Genomic DNA, 20024 nt, shown 5'->3' on the forward strand with positions numbered 1-20024 from the left:
GGATTTACATTTATATATTCGGGATACATAACTATTATTCAGATTTACATTTATACATTCAGGACTCATAACTATATATTCGGATTTACATTTATATATTCAAACTTTCATCTATATATTCCGGATTTATAACTATATATTCAGATTTTATATAATTATTTCTTGTTTGGACCACCATAACGCACGCACGCACACAGTACAGTATATATGTTTAAGTGAAGACATGACAAATGACAATAAACTTCAACAATTCAATTATATTCTCAAAGGACCATTACTTAAATCCAAATAAAACAAATTACACATTCTTCCACACAAACTATGTTTAGTAGAGATATTACTATTTGTAGGCAAACCATTCATACTGGATCCAATGCAATGACCATTAATGTGATAATGATGAGCCACATCAATGTCCAGTAGAGATATTACTTTTTGGTAAAGTATTTCAAAATTCCAAACACATTGACAATGAATTCATCCTTAACACGGAAACGCATATCAGTTTAGACAAAATGCGTAAGGGTTTGCTGTGAGGTAAAGTGTATATTCTCCTGAGAAAGGATTTGAGGATGGATAGAATGTCTCAGCAAGATGGGAAAAGGCGTTTGTGGAATTCCAGGAGTCTGCTGTCTCCTGCTTCTTTTCCCTCCACCAACAGGGTCTACAGAGTAAAGATCAAAACACAAAAGTGGTTCATTACAATTGTTTACATGAGAATCCATATAGCTCATGATTATTATGTACTCGTGTTTTAAAATTCCAATATTTTCTGATGCTCAGATAACCTTGAAATTTCAAACCTTGGGCAGACTTGCAGCTGTAGCTTACAAAAATAATACCAGTATAAATAAATAAAATCATTGAAATGTACTTACGCCTGTAGTTACAAGATAATTAAAATTTATTAAGATGGTTTCTAAAGCAAAATGATTGTGATGAGTGTGTTTGCTCACTTCTATCAGCTCCATGTCATCTTTGGCGTGAAGGTGGCGCAGGAGGTACCAGCGTGCCACCGATACCACAGTATCAGAAGTCCCTGAGGGTGAAGCATACACAATCCTCTCCAGCAGACGCCGGGTTTCCCTATTGGTGAACAAACCATAAGAATCTGATCCTTACAGCGACTACGTTTACATGCACCCTCATAATGTGATTATAATAGGATTTTGGCACTATTGTGCTTTACCACATGTAAACGATCTAAATAATGCGATTAAGCTCAATCACAGTAAGCATAATCAAAGTAACATATGTGGAGTATGCCGGTTTTAATCGCAATAAGAAGGCATGTAAACACTTTCATGCTGCTCTGACAAAGGTGCGCATGTGCTTCTGTCATGCATCTTAAGCGCAGTCACTGTAAACATGACATTCTGAAGTTTTACCATCAACACAACTTGCTGTCCTTATCGTAATACAGAAACAGCGCAAACGCGATGACAGCGTAAACAACCGCTTTGGAGACATTTTCCATATTTCTATATCACGGTGCCCAATAACCATACAATAACCATGATACAAATATTTCAATACTATAGCCAGTAACACACACCTACTGTATCTGAGATCATCATTTGGGGTGTGTATTATAGCAATGATCAGACCTTCATGCAAACGGGAGCAAAGAGGTGTTCTCATGTAATGTAAACATGTTATTGCGATTAAGTCCTTTCTCTTATTATTGGAAATAACCACATTATTGGTGCTTATGTAAACATAGTCAATGATAATGATTATAATGATGATGACGAGGGTGATAGTGAAAAGTAAGTTAAAATTGTTTCTGAATTACTAAGTAATACATTTGATATTTGCCTGGGTTTGCAATGCAAACAATGATGTAGCAAAGAGCAACATATATAGACTGCTCATTTAAATAATCAAAACAATAAATGAAATTACAATAAATGTGAGCAGCTGTGAGCTTGAAAGTAAAATATGAATGCAATAATTATTTTATACATATATACTGTAGATATAAACATATAAAGCACCCTTAAAGTCTGTGTATGGCTCTACCTGCCACCTATCTTGACAGAGAACTGGAGTAAGGCTTGGAAAAGCAGAGCTATTGGAGAGCTTCCCATCTTCAAAACTTCAGTGCTAGCTTCCAACACCAGATCCTTCCACCCAGACAAACATACACCAGCCTGAAGGCAAAGGAAAAAGAAAACACACAAATTACTATAGAAGACTGTGATTGATTTTTAATAAAACATACTGTCAAAGCAAGCTCTGGCGGATCTCTTAATATTGTTGGCTATTGCTGAGGGTTTTATGTCTGGCCGGAAAGCGGTGTATTTATGGCAGGATATTATATTGATATAACGCTTATATAAATCTGAGGAAGCTGGCAAAATATATGCTTTACATCTTGGACACAAGCGCACCTTCAGCCTTTACAGAGAGCATCTGGCCTTTGCAGTCAGATTTGGAGAAAAGACGTTCGGAAATGAAAACGAAAGCATCAGCAGAAGGTCATGTACATTCATTTTATTGACTGGGAACACTGCAGTGCACAAGCTTAGAATAATGTTATCGGTATTGTCCGCTGGTGTGAACACAAATATAGTTAAAGTTACAGTTAGCGTTATAGTTATAATGTGAACGTCCCTTCCGAAAACTTTGACTGTTTGCCCTTTTTAACTACAATAATGATCGCTTGTTCAGTGCCATGACCACTGACGTTACACGGCATTACTTATTTGCTATCATCTCTGTGCTCTCCGAGTATAATCAATTTTTTTTGATAAAACAAGAAGGTTTACTCATTTAACCTTTTTATACTCATGTTCTTTTAGCCTTTTTTAGCATTAATGAAGGCATCCACGATCACAGACCACTTGCAGTAACTCTGTGGCGGAGTTCTGCTTCTGACGGCTGAGGTCGCTTGTTTTTTTCACCTTATTTCCAGGCTCACACTCTTCTCATCCCAATTTTACAAGTTGAATGTTAAACAACACACGCATAGTGTTAACTGACACTGATCAAGGTGGGTGTTCTCTGATCGACTCGGGTATTACAGACAATGTTAAACAGACCTGGGACCCAAAGTAATTGATTGGGACCCAACCCAGCTGACCATTTAAAATAAGAACCCAAACCCGTACAGATGCAGTGCTACTGTAAAGCATGGACATTATACTAAGAGGTTGCGCTAGACTTTTTCATTATCCGACGGACAGGCTTGTAAAAATAATCTATTACCCGTCACACTATGGTGCAAGGTGACGTTGCGTGCTAATTAGCATGTTCGTGACGTCATCGCGCCGCACTTGCATTCACTCTCCAAACAAATTTTTTTTTTAAACAAATGAATGCCCAATAAAGCAGTTTACATTTTTACTTTAAGTCGTTACATATTTAACGTTTTGTTGGAAGACATAAAATAGTAATTACAGACAAATGTTTATGTCAGGTGCTTGTAAACGCTGTTTTGTAATCATTAATTTATTCATTCATTCACTCACTAGTAAGGTGCGGTTTGGTCATGAATGTGCTGTTTCTGCCACTCACTGAACGGACAAGACGCTCAGAGAGACATTTTTCCACTCACCGAAAGCTAATGTTTATTCAGAATGAAGCTAGTCGCTTTTCTGTGGAAAAGTCTGTAACCACTGCACCACTGGTTTGTGCGGGCCTATGTGTGTGTGTGTATGCGTTTAAAAGTAATCAATGGGAAACACGCGTCCCTTTGCAAAGAACGTATTCAGGGCAGGGGTCATACCTCCGGCTGCTCACAAGCACGTTCTGATGAAAGGAAATGATTGGATGCTACCAACTCGACAATACTGGAAATTACAATTTGCCCTTATTGTAATCCATCAAAATGACAGAGAGCCTTCAGATTTTTCCGTCAATGGTAAAAAGAAATCAGTCTATGACGGAGAATGTTCGGTTAACGCAACCTCTGGTTATACTGTCACTTTAAACAGACTGATAAGCTCTTTGCACTACCTCACATCTGAACTGTTGTATATTTCTCTGGTTTGCACACTATCTGCCATTACCCATCTTCTTTTTTATAAATATCCCTGCTTGTAAAGTTGTATTTTACATGTATATATATATAATCTGTATTTATCTGTATTTTTTACATATATTTTTATTCTGTGTTAGTGTTATTTGTATGCACAATGGGTCTGAGATTAATGCAATTTCAATCCTCTATATGCATGTACTATATGGCAGGATTGACAATAAAGAAGACTTTGACTTTGATACTATGCTATACCAAAGCGCTACAAAATTATTAGTAAAATGCATCAAGAAATAAACCATAAAATTTGTATCTAAAAGAAATTATGGCTTTTCCTGGGAGCACCGCGCATGACGGCCGTGACCAGGGCCAGCTCAGGGGGTTGTGGCGAGAACGTGAAAATGGGCCCCACTGGTGTAAAAATTGCCATAGCACTGCAAATTGAAGGGTTAAAATAAAACACACAAAAATGTGTTTATTAAGTGCAACATATTATTTAAAGTTATTAAACTTAAACAACTATATATATTTGTATTTATACATAATGTTAAACAGATTTAAACAAACATAAGTGAAGACTTGTAATTTCAATAATGTACAGTGCAGTACACAGTGAAACGAAACAACGTTACCCCAGGACCAAGGTGCTATACATACTTAAGACTTAACTGAAGTGCTTTGCCTCTGGACCTAGGCCACTTGACATTGTGGAAGAGAAAATGAATCCCCAAGTTTATAAGAAAATCCTACAGGATAGCTCAAGGTGGCTTTCCACAAGTTGAAGCTCAGAAGAAGATGGGTGATGTAGCAGAATAAAGACCCTAAACACTGAAGCAAAATCTACTACTCCGTGGTTTCAGAGACATACAATCCACCTTTTATGGATTTTTGTGGCCCAGACCTCAATCCAAAAGAAATGCTGGGGAATAACCTCAAGAGAGCCATTCACACCAGACGTTCTAAGAATATGGATGAGCTTGAAGCAGTTCTGTAAAGACAAATGGTCCAAAATAACTCCTGGACCTTTCTGCAGGTCTACAGGATGCGCTTCTGGTTATTGCTGCCAAAGGTGGTTCAACCAGTGATTAAGTTTCACTTACTTTTTCCACCATCACTTTGTATGTTTAATGGGTGTGTTCCTAAAAAAGACATGAAAGATCACGACTGCTTGTGTTTTATCATTTTAGAAATGTTGTGTTTGTTGATATTTGTGACTTCATGTTTCATGACCAATTTATGCAAAAAACTAGAAAAATGACAATGGTTCACTGACTTTTTCTTGCAACTGCACTTCAATAAGAGTGCAAATTAAATTTGGTCAAGTGAAAGCCCTTAGACCCTAAGAGCCCACTTATTTTTGCCCAGGCTCAACAAGAAATACCATTCTGTTACATGCCCTTCATGCTTCATCTAAATTTATTTATCCAGCTGTTAGATTCTGGGAAAAATCAATTGCACAAGAGTCCTTTATCCTGTGTAGACTAATGTAAAAAGTTGCTCCCCTCTGTATTAGCTGAATATATACAGTATGTGAGGCCTTATATCCACAAGAGCTGTGCATGTTCGGACATCAACTGCAACCTCTGCTGGACTAGGTCGCTCTTAATCCCACACAGTTATCATGCAACTGTCACATGCTGTGCACATGAGTAAAGGTCCAATAAAAACACTACATTGCCCTATGTCGCAAATGCAGGTTCCAGTTTCGGTCGGTCACGGAGAGACGAATATGCATATTTATCCTAATTTCGGCCTAATCCCCGTGTTGTGTGCGTCAACGATCAACAGTAGGTGTTTATAGAAGTGTTATGTTAGTAAGATAAATAATTAAGATTGTTGATCGAGTTGTATAATACTGTATAAGAGGCGACAACGCTGCACAGGACTGTTCAGACAAAAAAGTAAAGCATATATCAAAGGTAACGGCAAACTACATGACACAATCAGCGGGTTAAAGAAAAAACACGAAGAAACATGAAAATTAAAAAACAACAGCTTGAATTCGTTCGTGGAATGGGTAAACAGGACTTTAAACACACAGCAGCAAGCTTTCTGTGCCACTGCGAGAACCGCAGCTGGCGCAGAAATCTCTGAGTCACGTTTTTTTCTCCTTATACTTTTCTTATATGCCAGGGGTGTTAAATACGGCGAAAAGAAATTAAATATAGATACTTGGCTTTTCTCTCTCAATGAAGCAAATGCGTGTGCGCTGTCTGTCTTCCTCTCGCTCTCGGATAGCTGCATATGCAGGCGCAAGCAACGGCTTCAGATGAGATGCGTAAGAAATTTGCCCTGCCAACAAGTGCATTCCGGGACAAATACCTTATAAATGTCTTGAGATAAAACATCAGAAACAACGTCTTGTGGTGTGGTAACTGTGGTATAAGTGGAATAATTGACTCTGGTCCGTTGCGGACCGGAGACAATTATTCCGCTTATACCACGGTTACCATTGTATAAGGTGTAAAGGCCACAACGTGAACTGGGTTGTGCATTTTTTTCTAAGAATTCAACGACCCATCGTCACTTATTCCTTACATAAAAAGATGTGTTCAAGGCCCACATCTCGGCATGAGCGATTGTTTATATAGACATGGGTGCTTAATCCTATTATGTTTATACAGAGTTGATTGTGTGAACTTGTTTGTGTTTGCTACTATGTTTGTCCATATGCATTATCAATCTACCAAATCCATGTTACATGTATTTTTACCCATGTTTATATCTGTTTTTTTTTTTTTGTAACTCTGATGCACGGTATGTATATTGTAGTGGTACCTCAGTAATGTGTCAATGCCTTTCTGTTTATTGTATAATCATTTAATTTATGTTATTTATTTCTCCATTTCCTTGTCTAGACCAAACACAAACCCACACATCCTCATATGAACACCGTAGGCTTGCAACTACCAATGTAAACAGTGCAATTGGAAATTCCTGTCTCTGTGTCCTTACCGGGACTCCACGGCGATGATCAAATTAACTTTGGAACCAGTCCACCTACCCTACACACAACCTTCAAGATCTAGTACTCAAAATTTTATTTAACACATGATAAATACATTTTCTTTTTTAGATCAAAAAAATACCGGAACCGGGCTTTCTAAACAATGATTTTAAGCGTTTCTTTATTTACTTTATGTGCAGAAACGCCTCATGATTCTTGCATCATTCGTTTGAGAAACTACTTTTTTACCATTAGAAAGTTAAAACACACTATAATATTAAAATTGAACAAGCAAAAATCAGGTGAGTGCGGTATTTTAACTTGCGACTTTAGCCAGGTTCTTTCTGTGAGAATATTTTCTGCATCATCAGCCAAAATATCAGAAACGGCTTCTTTGTTTTTTAGCTCAACTTCTGACAAGATAAAAATCTTGTTTTGAATACATTTTAAAACTGGTCAGTTTCTGATTGCACCATCCGTCGCTTTTTGAGCAAAAGTGGGCTCCATGGAAGAAGACCCAGGAGGATTCCACTTTCTCCTTCTGGGAGAATTTCCTTTGGACATACGAGTCAAAACTGGAGCTTTTTGGCAAGTCACATCAGCTCTATGTTCACAGATGAAAAAATCAAGCTTTCAAAGAAGTGAACACCATACCTACAGTGAAACATGGAGGAGGTTCGGTAATGTTTTGGGGCTGCTTTGCTGCATCTGGCACAGGGTGCCTTGAATCTGTGCAGGGCACAATGAAATCTCAAGACTGTCAAGGCTTTCTGGAGCGAAACCTACTGCCCAGTGTCAGAAAGCTCTGTCTCAGTTGCAGGTCATGGGTCCTCCAACAGGATAATGACCCAAAACACACAGCTAAAATCACCCAAGAATGGATAAGAACAAAACATTGGACTATTCTGAAGTGGCCTTCTATAGCCGGGTTTCCAAAGTTGCGAATTTAGCTTGGAATTGAAGATATCAAAATTGGAATATCGCATAAAACATTTTCGAATAAGCACCGTTTCCATCCAAATAGTCAACCGTCACTTCCTAATAAACTGCCACTAAATATCAGTAAGAAAAGTAAAAGAAGCCACTGAATATAATGATTTTCATATAGAATAATACTTGCGCAAGCAGACGATTACGAAACACAATAAATGCGGTGCTTTTGTTGATGCGTGCTGTTCAGGAAACACAGTTGTGACAGTTCTAAGAGGCAATTACAGAAATACTTGACGACCTTGCTCAGGCATTTAAGAATGACCATAACAACATTTCTGATGCTGTGTAACAAGATCAGTACTCTGGTTAGTCAGATTACGCCGTCTCAGTGCAATTACGTGACTTTTTGGAGGAATTTATTCGGCAAATGCGTTTCCATCTCCCATTATTCGCATGAACCCTTTTTCGCAAAAATGAAAAACCACCTCAAGCGAGCGTAAAAACTTTTTGCGAATTAAGGGTTTTTAATTCGAAATTTGGCGTTTCGATCACTCGTTTCTGATGCAAAACTTCAAAATGCGAATAAAACCAGAGTGATAGAAACCCGCTTTATGAGTCCTGATCTAAATTCTATCGAACATCTATGGAAAGAGCTGAAACTTGCAGTCTGGAGAAGGCACCCATCAAACCTGAGACAGCTGGAGCAGTTTGCTCAGGAAGAGTGGGCCAAACTACCTGTTAACAGGTGCAGAAGTCTCATTGAGAGCTAAAGAAAACATTTGCTTGCAATGATTGCCTCACAAGGTTGTGCAACAAAATAGTAGGTTAGGGGTCCCATCATTTTTGTCCATGACATTTTCATTTGTTTTATTATTGTCCATAAAATCCACGTTTAATGCGCAAATCCATCAGTGAAACGGCACACTACAGCATATAAAACATTTAAATAAACATCAGTAAATAATGAAAACTTAAATGATATAAGAAAGCTAAATATAAAAAAAAAGCTCTTGTTGCAATGACAACTTCAGTCAGTCGCGTATTAACCCTTACAGTTAAGACTTTCCTATTCAGGCTGCAATAAAAACGTTACTTTTTCCTACTCGTTGATGGAAAACTTACATGTTGACATTGTCCAGATAAAGATGTGTACAGCTGCATTAAATGCGTGTTCAGAAGATGTGCACAGCAGCACAAATGAATAGATGTCTCTCCGCAACCACGGCAAAACCTGCGCGCGCTCCGACACTAACACCCGTTTCACACCGCATGCGTAAGCAGAGCGTATTTTTTTCGGCGCACATATTAACAGATGAGAGCATTCATACCGCATGCGCAAGCAGCGCGTGCTCGCGGAGCAGAAGTCTATTTCATCATTTCGGCGCAGAGTCTATTTTTGCTGCGCTGCTGCTCAATTAAAGCGACAGTGCATTCTTTACGGACAAAATCCACATGGATTGACAGGAAAAAGTAACACTTTTACCTTTAAAGCACGTAAGTGGTGTCTAATGTGTTTTTAACAGTCGCCATGAGTTTCAAAAACACTTCTGCCAGGAGTTTTTTTGGTCAAAATCACAACAGCACATTTAAAGGATTTATAATACAGTATATCTTAGATGTTATGCTTATATTGCATATGAAGGAGTGGAAAACGATCGCATTACGCTGTCAGGTTACTGTCTGAAACCCACTGTCATCACAACCTTCTGAAAAAACAGATAAAACTATATAGACATCGTGTTATATGCTTATATTGCGTATGTGTGAGAGAAAAGCAATCGCATCACAAGTCGGTCACTCTCTCCTATGGTGAGTTAACCCTTAAGTGACTTCGTATCCTTCAAAGCACCATGGCTTTTTATTTATAACTTGTACTACACAGATCTAAAAGAGCATGAAACATGCGGATATAACAAATCATAGTTATGCAATCTACTTAAAAGCGCTTTGATGAAGTTCCGGAAGATATTTTGCTCATTGATGTTTGTAAATAACGTAATGTGAAATTGCATTGTTGTACTGTGGTAACAGTTACCCAGGCAGTGCGGTGCATACGCTGCCGGTATGAAAGGACAATTGGCACGCGCTGCTAACGCTCTCCCTACGCTCTGCTTATGTGTGCGGTATGAAACGGGTGTAAGCAAGCGGGTCATAGCCGGTTTTGATTTTATGTTCATTCATATCTGTTCATTTCACAACAAGATTCACAATGCAGAACCCGCAGAATAACCTGGGTTTTGCCGTGCAGCGCGCTCGAACGCACCAACGGAAACGTATGCCAATTATTTCTGTGTTAATGTAAAATCTTTTAAATAAAGCCATCCACGACTTAAAGGCTACAAATAGCAATACTTATCGCAACTGTCATTTTTATTACAATTATATTTGTCACAGTGACGTGCACTACTGCGGGTGGCAGTTCACCACCGTCATGGCGCGGTTGTCACGGCCACCTTCACAGCCCTACTTATGTGGAGAAATATACAATTTGACTACGGTTATTTAAATGAGACAGCAATAGGGCCCGTAAATGCGACCTCCGGAGGACGCAAATTCTGAAACAAGCTGCTGACTGAGTTATATTTGCAAACAACAAAACCACTGCAAACGTCTAAATGATCAAATAAACTTACAGTGTAAGAGTAACAGAGTTACAGTTCCATTACACTCCTGTAAGTGTCTGGCAACTCTTGTGAGTGTCGAGAAACCCCCTCACCAATATTTAGAATTTAGACTGCGATCAATGTTACATACAGCTCCTTTAAAATGTGATTTCTAGTGCAGTTTCAGCTTAGGAAACAAAATGTATGCTATAGTTGTTGTCCGGTTTAATTATTGATTGTAAATATGTTATTTAATTGTGACTTGCCAGCGGTTTTAGAAATATTTACCTCCCCACACTAGATACTGTGGTCTGGCTATGACTGAAATAGCTGCGCGGAAGTGTTCTGAACTGCCCGCCGAGTCACACAACTTCCACAAACGGACTTTGACACGGCATGAAGAATTGAAGCAAGAGGAGCAGATGACGACAAACAGGACTTGTTCTTGGTCGGGTCTGATGGGGAATTTGATATTTTTGTTTTATTTTATATTACTAATAAAATTATACAAACCATTCTTGTGAACTGAACTGGTTATTGTTGCAACAATCAAGCTCTTGTGGTACCCCCCCATTTGTTTCAATGTTGTTATGCTTTATGCTTTTCTCATAAGATGCACATGAGCACACTACACAATGAATCTGGTGATGGCTCACCTCTAGTGCTCACATAAAGTGAATCGGCTCTGCAGCTGCCAAAGCAATAACTAGCACCCTCCCCCTGCTGCACTGCAGTATAATGATGAACCTTAAAACTTTAAAGCCCAATGAAATGCCTTGGAAAATGCAGCATTATTTGATATGTTGATGTAATATCAACTGAAAAATGCAGAGAGCGCGAGACATATGGAATGTCCCCCTCCCCCTTTTAAAATAGACAAAATCATTTTGTTTTCTGCACAGCCTGGTAAAGCAACATTTAACAGCGTGATAGCCACAGTTGTATAAAAGTCTATTGAAAAGAATAGGAAGATCAGTGATACCAGTGATGTGTCACCAGTGATTATTTACGTTGGTGAGCGACACAGCCATTTGTCTTCTCCTTTACTCATCAAGGCTGTAATGTCTGATCTCTTCCCTACAGCCTTAACATTCAATATTCTGTTTAGAGTTCAAACAGGTCAGAAAGCCTAAGTTTTGTTTTCTCAATGGATTAACACATATGATTGCGCATATGATCAGTTCTGTGCTATCGCTTTCTACATTTTTTTTAATGCGCATGTGCAGACTGTCAGTTTTGAACGGTTATATCTTATAAATGCAAATTTTGTAAACGCTTATGAGCATATCAGTTTATTTAAGTCCTTAAGGCTCACTCATTTTTAATAAAAGGAAAAAACTTTCATTTTGATTCGTTCAAAATTCGTTTCATTAGTGAGGCTTTTGCACAGAAGAGGATATATTGGCTGGACTTCTCTGCCCATTGTCTCTGTGACCCAACCCAAAAAAGCAGAAGGAAAATTGATATTCGGCCAGTCAGTTTTTTATGATTCTGTGAGCTCATTAAATCAAAATGCTCTTTTCTGCCCTAAAACTATTCCACTCTGTTAGACGGTGGGTTAGAACTGGATCCATAACTCATACTACACATCCTTTGAGCTTACATAAAAACTTGCAAAAGATGTGCACAATCTGATACTCTAGATAAAAAAACTGTAAGAAGAAAAAAAAGACACTATAAACAAGACATTCTTCATTGGCAGTGTCTTCATTTTCATTAATATTTTTCATCTAATTTCTTAACTAAATAATAAGTGTTGATTCACTTTTGCAAAGAAAGAGAATCCTCTATATCATATAAAAAGTGTACGGTGGCCCACTGGTGCACAACACAACGAAATTTAAAAAGCGAATATAAGTTCACAATAAACATGCAATCAAGTTACAACACAACGGAAATGCTCCTGACCACTAGGGGGCACTTTCGGCATGAAAAAAGCTACGTCATGCCAGGTAGGACGTGCACGTTTTGCTGGGTTTTGTTTTAGAAGTTTTGTTAGCCAGTTTTGTTTGTGTAAAGCATTTAAAAGGAAAGTGTGCTCTACTGTGGGAAATTTGAATGTCAAAGGCAACCAATCTCATATGAACAAATTAGAGACTTGTTACACAGTGCTTTTGAATGCTTGATTTTGATTGGCTAATCATGACATTCTATTGTATGTTATGGCCCTTTCACCAGACTTTGCGAGCTGTGGAGTTTCTGCGCTGCTGCTGTCTCTCGTAGTGAAAATGTTTTTTTTCTCACTAAAGGTCACTAAGGTCACCTGAAGTTGATATTTTAAATATGCAGTAAATTTTTGTGGTAATCACTAATAGTAATGACACTCATGTTAGGCACAGTTTACTATGACATTTTGCACGTATCATGTATTTTAACTTGCATTATTGTATAATTGTATACATGTGTCTTTATTGAAATCTCTGTTTTGGTTTCTTTAGTTAGGTCATATAACTCTGTGAATTCCATTATTAAAACTATGTTCGCCGTGTTTTGAGCTCAGTGAAATGTTGATAGGTTTAAGCCAGCATGGATGCCGCTCACAAAAAGAGCACTTGCTGCGAAGACCCGTGCCAGTGTAAGTGGCAGGATTTTGGGCACTGCTTGCGCACCGCCAACAAAACCCACACATTTTGCCGCTAACCACATGTCTACCACTGAAAATGAGCTTGACATTCGCGACTGCCGCTCAAAACTAATAACACAAGAAGATAATCCCGGTACTTCGAGTCACCTCGAGTGACCAGCAGAGTTTACACAAACATCATATATAAATACACCATGTATAAGATTATATTTGCAATGCATTGTAGGCTACAATGCATTGTAGGCTACAATGCATTGTCATTCTGCCACAACAACCAGCATACGAGTTTACCTCCATTGCTTCTAACATATAGCTAGCCTACATAATTTGGATTGAAAGAATGAATTCCAAAACCTCCACTGACATACCTGGGTATCGTAGACGTAGTTTTTTAACTGTGCATATGCGTTTAAATTATTTTAAATGCTAGAAGCTGTATTGTGAGCTTTACATTGGTCGTATTTACAATAGGCTAAGCGTTTTAATGAAATTATTTATTTAATGTTGAAATGAAAGAATTAAATGAAAATATGTTTTTCATGCTTTGCTTCAATTGTGTGTAGTTTTATATATGAATAGAAATGATCAAGACTTTATGATAAATGAAATGATGAGCAATGAAAAGAAAATATTTCGTTTTTTATTTTATTCTATTTCTTATTTTCTTTGGTAAATGCAGAACAACAAACTGCAATGAGGTGCATTAAGAACAAAGTTTAAGCTAAATATAGTCAAACGATATATGGCAATAAATGGGTGTGTCCACAGTTATTTATAATTGTATACATTATTTAACCTTTGCATACACTAAATCTAAAAAAAAAGTGCAAAAAAAAACATGTGAACATCGTGCATTTATATATGATTGATTTTGATCTACACAGCATGTAAAACAATATAAACATGTTTTATATTACGACTGCCACCTGCGACTGACATCATGGCTGCACTAGAAACGGTGAACAAACAGGAACAATGAGTGAAATGCTGACAAAAATACAAATGAATACGCTTCATTGGGTCATTATTATATAGATGTTTTTAAATGACAAAGAGCTGTTTTATTTATTTATAAATGCAGAAAAACACACAGCAGAAGGTGCAATTACAACGAAAAGTTTTCCTTCATGGAAAAGGATACATATAGCCAAAGCTAGTAACTACACGAAACGAATGCTAAGCACTGGATATTAAACGTGCCATTCTTTGGCTGTTTTCGAAGCTTTGATTATGTTTTTTGGGTGTTTAACAATGGATGTTCATGTTTCTAGTTTCAAAAAACACTTTATATTTCACATATTTCTTCTCACAAAACGATGGGATTTTTTTCCGGTTTCTATAAAGTCCCTCCTTCCGAAACGCTCTGATTGGTAAAGCTGACCCAGGTCTGTCATGATTGGTTCCCCACTTAGAGCCTGTGTCTGAAGATGTCCCACCCATACCATATCAGCGAGCTTCCGCTTCTCAGGCTGTTGTGATTGGTCGGTCCCCCTCTCAATGCACGTGTACTATTCATAAGCTTTGGCTTTTAGCAATAAACAGTAAAGGCCTCAGCATACTACATTCAAAATTGAAAAACGACCATCTGTGACCTGATTTCGAACAAAATCTGGTCCAAACGATAATTCGTTTCACTAGTTCGCAGCAGCAAACCAAACAGAACTCTCCGGGAAAGTTTGTGTTGGTTGGTAAACCCTCGAGCCACCATTGGTCCATGGCCATTACGTAATAGGTGGGTGTGTTGTTTGTGTGGCCACGTGCGCAGAGGCTATTTGGATACGTCATGTAAACCCCGCCTCCAGAAACAAAGGGGTGTTGGATTGTTCGAAAACACTATACCGTCTCTCAAGTTTTCGAGCTTCGTTTTACCCCAAAACGCGGAACGAAAGCGCAATTCCCCTGGACTATGCTGAGCCCTTAACAATGGCGTCAACGTCACTTCATCAGTTAAACACATGCGGATCGATCGAAGTGTAACGGAGGTCTGCTAGTGCATGTGCAAATGTCAATCTTTGTTAGAGATTGCAATTTTTTCCTACTAGGCGAGGAAAATGACACCGGACCGATTGGCGTTGGACCGGTTATATTAATTACCACAAATAACAGAAGCATTAGTTTTGCCTTTTTATATTGGACCTCACTTGGATAACAAAACATGCAGATTGACAATGAGACATTTGCAAGCAGGACTTCAAAGGATGTTTCATAGAAGTGTTTTAGAGCTATGAGCACACACACACACACACAATATCAGTGTATTACACAGAACAGCTTTCACAGCTGATGTCAAAGTCATGGAAGCTGAATTCTTATTACCAGCTGTAGGACTGTGATGAAATGAAAGTAATTAAGTGTGTAACTCCGTTAAATGTTTACAATCTCTGATAACCAAATACTACTCCAGCGGCTCCTTCTTCTTCTCTAAGGAAGGCCTCGCCCCTTTTTTGGCATATTCCTTTGGCGGAGTTTATTCAAAAACTCGGAATAGTGACATCATTTACCCGGGAAGTAAAGGGCTGTAGTCCGATTCCAGCCGTTCTCTGTAGTCCTTGAAATGCGAATTCTGTTAAAGACAATATTTCGCTTGGCATTGAACTTTGAGCTTTATTATTTTGCAGATATTATTTATGCTCTAACAGCAACATTACACACTAACTAAAGTTTGAAAATTGGCATTACGGGGAACAGCACCGTTAAGGTATGGTATTTTTCAGTAATATATTACTTGATATATTACTTATAATAAGCGATATCCACAGCAAGCTTATATTATACCCTGAGCTTTTCGGAAAAACACACTGTGTGTGTAAGGGTAAAGAACATAGACCTTGCTTTAAAGATGGCCAAGCCATAGATATAAATAACTAGATGCCGCATTCAAGCGCTCCAGGAACATAGACGTGTCCGCCATCTAGGGACAGTCCACTGAGGTCACTCAAAGTTGACTAGAATGCCCCAACACTGTGCTGCGCCGCCATGGCTGTGAGAACCACGGGTATTTAAATTTCCGAAAAAATTGGATAGTTGTTGTCATTGTTGTGTTAGTGTAGCAGATATAATGTTTGAGTTTACACAACAATAAACATGTTTTCATAACCATACACAGTCAGAGTAATTTTGAGTGCTAACGGACCGGCTTGCACCGTTCCAATATGGTGGACGACCTACGTATAGCAGCCCATAGAAACAGATGCTAATGCGGCATTTAGTTATTTATATATATGGGCTAAGCGATAAAATTTTGATCAAGCGATCAAAACACGCTGTTATTTTTTTGTTAATTATTTTGATTAAAGAAATTTTCAAATTTAAATCTGCATTTAGATGCAGACGACGCCACATTCTACAATATCAGTTTCAGTTTGGAAGCTCTGGACTTCGCCTATACAAAACTGCATTTGTTTTTTTACTTTTATGAATAACAGATTACTCTCTTAAATATTGTTTTCATTACCAATTTATTTAACCTTTATTATGAATGAATAACCTCTAAAACAATTAACGCATAACCATGTGTAAAAAAAACGTGAGCATTGAGCATTGCAAACGAAACGGGAATATAATGCAAAGCTTGCTCATCTATATCAGTACATAGATCAATAGACTTGTTGGTTTAGCAGAAGGTCCAGTTGTCATCAGTCATTTAATGTGTGGTGTAGTGGTCTGAAGCAGTCGTTGTGTGCTCTTTTCTGACTGTCAAAGACTAGAATCGGCTCCAGTTGAAAGAAAAAGTCATTAAGTGTGTTGAGTCCAGTCAGGGGCGGTACCAGGATGTTTTTCTTGGGGGTGCTAAGGGGGGGGTTTAACAGTTTAGAAGGTGGGCTAATAACATTATTCAATTAATAAATGCCTTAGCTAGACAACATGCAATTTTGCCGTTTAAAACACAGAACAGCTTCTTAAAAATATTGTTGTAGTGCACTTCTCCCATAGGTGCCCTTAGTTAAATTATTGTTAATTATTTAAGATTTTGTGAACATTTTAGAACAAGCTTACATTATATGTTGTGCTTTTTTGTTGAAAACATTATGCAATGTGTAAAGTAGCCAACGAAACAAACATATTTATGAACTAAACTAAAAAAAAAAAAAAGAAAAAGCAAATGAAGTAGACTACAGCAATGAACATACAGAACGTAGTATAGCGTACAGTCAGCGTATTATTTTGGTATTACTTCACAAGTTTCTGTTAAGAAAAAATATAATATCCACAAGCACAAGGTTCAAGTCCTTTCACTAAGGGTCCTTTGCTAGCCTAATTATTCCTTCTATAACCAAAAGCCAACTAATCAACAGGGACGTGCAGGGGCTCAAGTGCAAAAAAGGGCACTTCTCATATTTGTTTTAATTTTTTATAAACAAAATGTTAAATATATTAAAACAACTTTTTTAATCCCTCACACTTACCCAATTGTTTCATGTTGTTTCATTTTTCAACAGATGTCAAAATCTTCTTTAGAATTAGAATTTAGAACTAATTTTATCACAAGAACAGGCAACAAAAAAGGAAACTAAGCCACAATGTGCATGTTCTCTATGCTAAAGTTTCAAGTATATATTTAGAATAAATGACTGCACAAAGGAAAATAATTTTCACTAAGAATTTGTTTATTTTGCGCAAGCAAATAAACCGTTTTAATTATTTTGGTGATATTGGGACACCAACAATGACCTTCGCACTAAAATGAAAATGGCCATTGGTTATTTTACAGGGATAAAAACAGCAAAAATAATTAAAACACACTGCAAAAAATGAATGACAAAATATACAACAAAAAATACAGCAGCTTCACTAATTATTATTATTATTAATACTATTATTGTTGTTGTTGTAATTACATTTAATGTACCAAGTACGCACACACACACTGATGGTGACAAAAACTTCGAGGCACAGGTAGCTAGTCTGTTCATCACCACTCACCTCCACACCAAGACAAACGCAACTGAAAAGGGAGGGATGTGATGTGCCGATCAATGTGTGCTACACGGCTGTTTTGCGTGGATGCGCTCCTGCGTGGAGACGCGGATGGGAGAAAGGCATAGGAACTCAACAGTCTCAACTGCTAATCAATGCTATACTCTTTTGTTCTTTGTTTCAAAATAGAATTTGCAGTAAAACGCGCTTATTTCAACAAAGACCACGACGTGTTCCTATAATGATTAATCAAAAAGTTGAATATATTCACAACTGGCCCAAACTACATATACTCTGTTGTAGTTTTACAATTCTGTAATTATAACGTAAAAACAACATAACATCTGATTTGCCACGGCAGGCATAACAATACGGCTCTTGAGCTGCTCTCTGCTGTAAAAAGGAGAGCTTCTCTTCCAGGTCAGTGCGATTTGTTTTAAGTAATGTTATTATTGAGTTCGCTGCAATCCAAAAGTCACATTTTTTGGAAAAGTTCGACTGGGCAGCCAACCACAAACTTGTCTTAATAAAATTTGACAATCAAACACTATCCAAAAATACATTATTTTTTTAATGATTTCGGATGTTATCAGCTTGTTTGTAATTATATTAAAATCAATAAAGTATTTTAAGAAATAATATATTTATATAAAATATCACTGTAATAGCCACTAGAGAGACTAGTTGGCCTGCGCCAAAACAGAGTCATTGTATATAGCCTCTGCTTACAAGAAGGCAATTTGCAATCAGTGTCAATAGACACTCCGTTAAAAGATATTAGGAATTCCTTGGGGGTGCTTTGCCGGGGCTAAGCAGTTTTCTGACAGGCTATAGCCACAGCAAGCCCCCCATAGCGCCACCACTGAGTCCAGTTTTAGAATGTTTGTCCCAGGCTTTAATAATCAGCGTGAAAATCCTTAATGCTCTCCCAGATCTCTCTCTCTCTCTCGCTGCAGTCTGCACTGAACCAAGCACGGAAGTGCCGAATGTACCCCTTAAAAGTCTAAAACAATATAAGAACTTTGGTGCCCCCTAGTGGTCCGTTGTGTCGTGACTTTATTCCGTTGTGTTGTGACTTGATTCCTTTGTGTTGTAACTTGATTTTGTTGTGTTGTAGCTTGATTGTGTTGTGAACTTATATTTGCTATTTAAATTTTGTTGTGTTGTGCACCAGTGGGCCACCGTAAAAGTGTCTATAAAACCTTTGCATATTACTCAAAACATCTGTGTATAAGATTGGTCCTCACCATACATGGCCTAAGAGCAACCAGGGCCAGTCTTAGCAGACTGCTGATCTTCCCGCTGTTGTCACCGAACTGAGAGGTCAGTTGAAGACTCTGCTTGCAAGCCACAGAGGCCTCAGTCAGCAGACCCTGGCAACAGTACATTTCTGCTAGCCACTGAGACACAGAACACACATTCACCTTGGGGCAAAACCAAGTTGACATCGGATAAAATGTTTTCTAAGTGAGATGGTGAGTGTACATACATGCCAAGCAGACACAGAGGTATGGCTGGTCATGACAGCTGCACTGAGCTGATCCATCACAGCTGGACGAACATAGTTATCAGTCACAGACAGAAGCAAACGTTCACACTGAACCTGCCTTAACATTAGAAACACCACAGGATGCTCTGGAGATACTCTCAGAACCTGAGAAAAGAGAGAAAGAGAGAAATAGAAATAAAAGGTTTAATGCTTACAATAGAAAAAAGTTTAATGCTTCACATGTTAATGTTTGACTTATTGACATTTGGCTCAATATACAGTACAATGGAAATGACAGACTCTCTGCTCTCCACCATGCAGCACGGTGTGTCATAAAACTTTCCCCTTTACCAAAGATTTCCAGACCTAGTTTGGGGATAATCCAGATCACAAAGGACAGGCTCCAAAAAAATCCATTACCTTGTGCTGCTTCTAAGTTTTATGATTGCCATCTCATCATGGGTTCCAGAGGTCCATTTGATAGCAACATGCCATAAAAGACCTTAGATATGTTAGTTTGGTTACAACTACTTTGTATTCATGCCTGTGAATGAATCATGGCTTAACAT

General features: G+C 38.0%; 1 protein-coding gene across 7 annotated transcripts in view; it reads right to left on the reverse strand.

Moving 5' to 3' along the window:
* Positions 1–242: 242 nt before the first annotated feature.
* The window catches only part of skic3 (SKI3 subunit of superkiller complex), a 164243-nt gene continuing 144461 nt past the window's right edge, over positions 243–20024 (reverse strand). For all 7 annotated transcript variants that reach the window (XM_057358598.1, XM_057358590.1, XM_057358625.1 and 4 more), the window contains 5 exons: positions 19456–19620; positions 19214–19366; positions 2023–2153; positions 957–1086; positions 243–664 (listed from right to left, as the gene is read on the reverse strand). In XM_057358598.1, the coding sequence (XP_057214581.1) occupies positions 587–664; positions 957–1086; positions 2023–2153; positions 19214–19366; positions 19456–19620 (657 nt within the window). In that variant the 3' untranslated portion in view covers positions 243–586. The remainder of the gene's footprint in view (positions 665–956; positions 1087–2022; positions 2154–19213; positions 19367–19455; positions 19621–20024) is intronic.

Source organism: Triplophysa rosa, linkage group LG2, assembly GCF_024868665.1.
Source record: "Triplophysa rosa linkage group LG2, Trosa_1v2, whole genome shotgun sequence".
NCBI classification, from domain to species: domain Eukaryota; kingdom Metazoa; phylum Chordata; class Actinopteri; order Cypriniformes; family Nemacheilidae; genus Triplophysa; species Triplophysa rosa.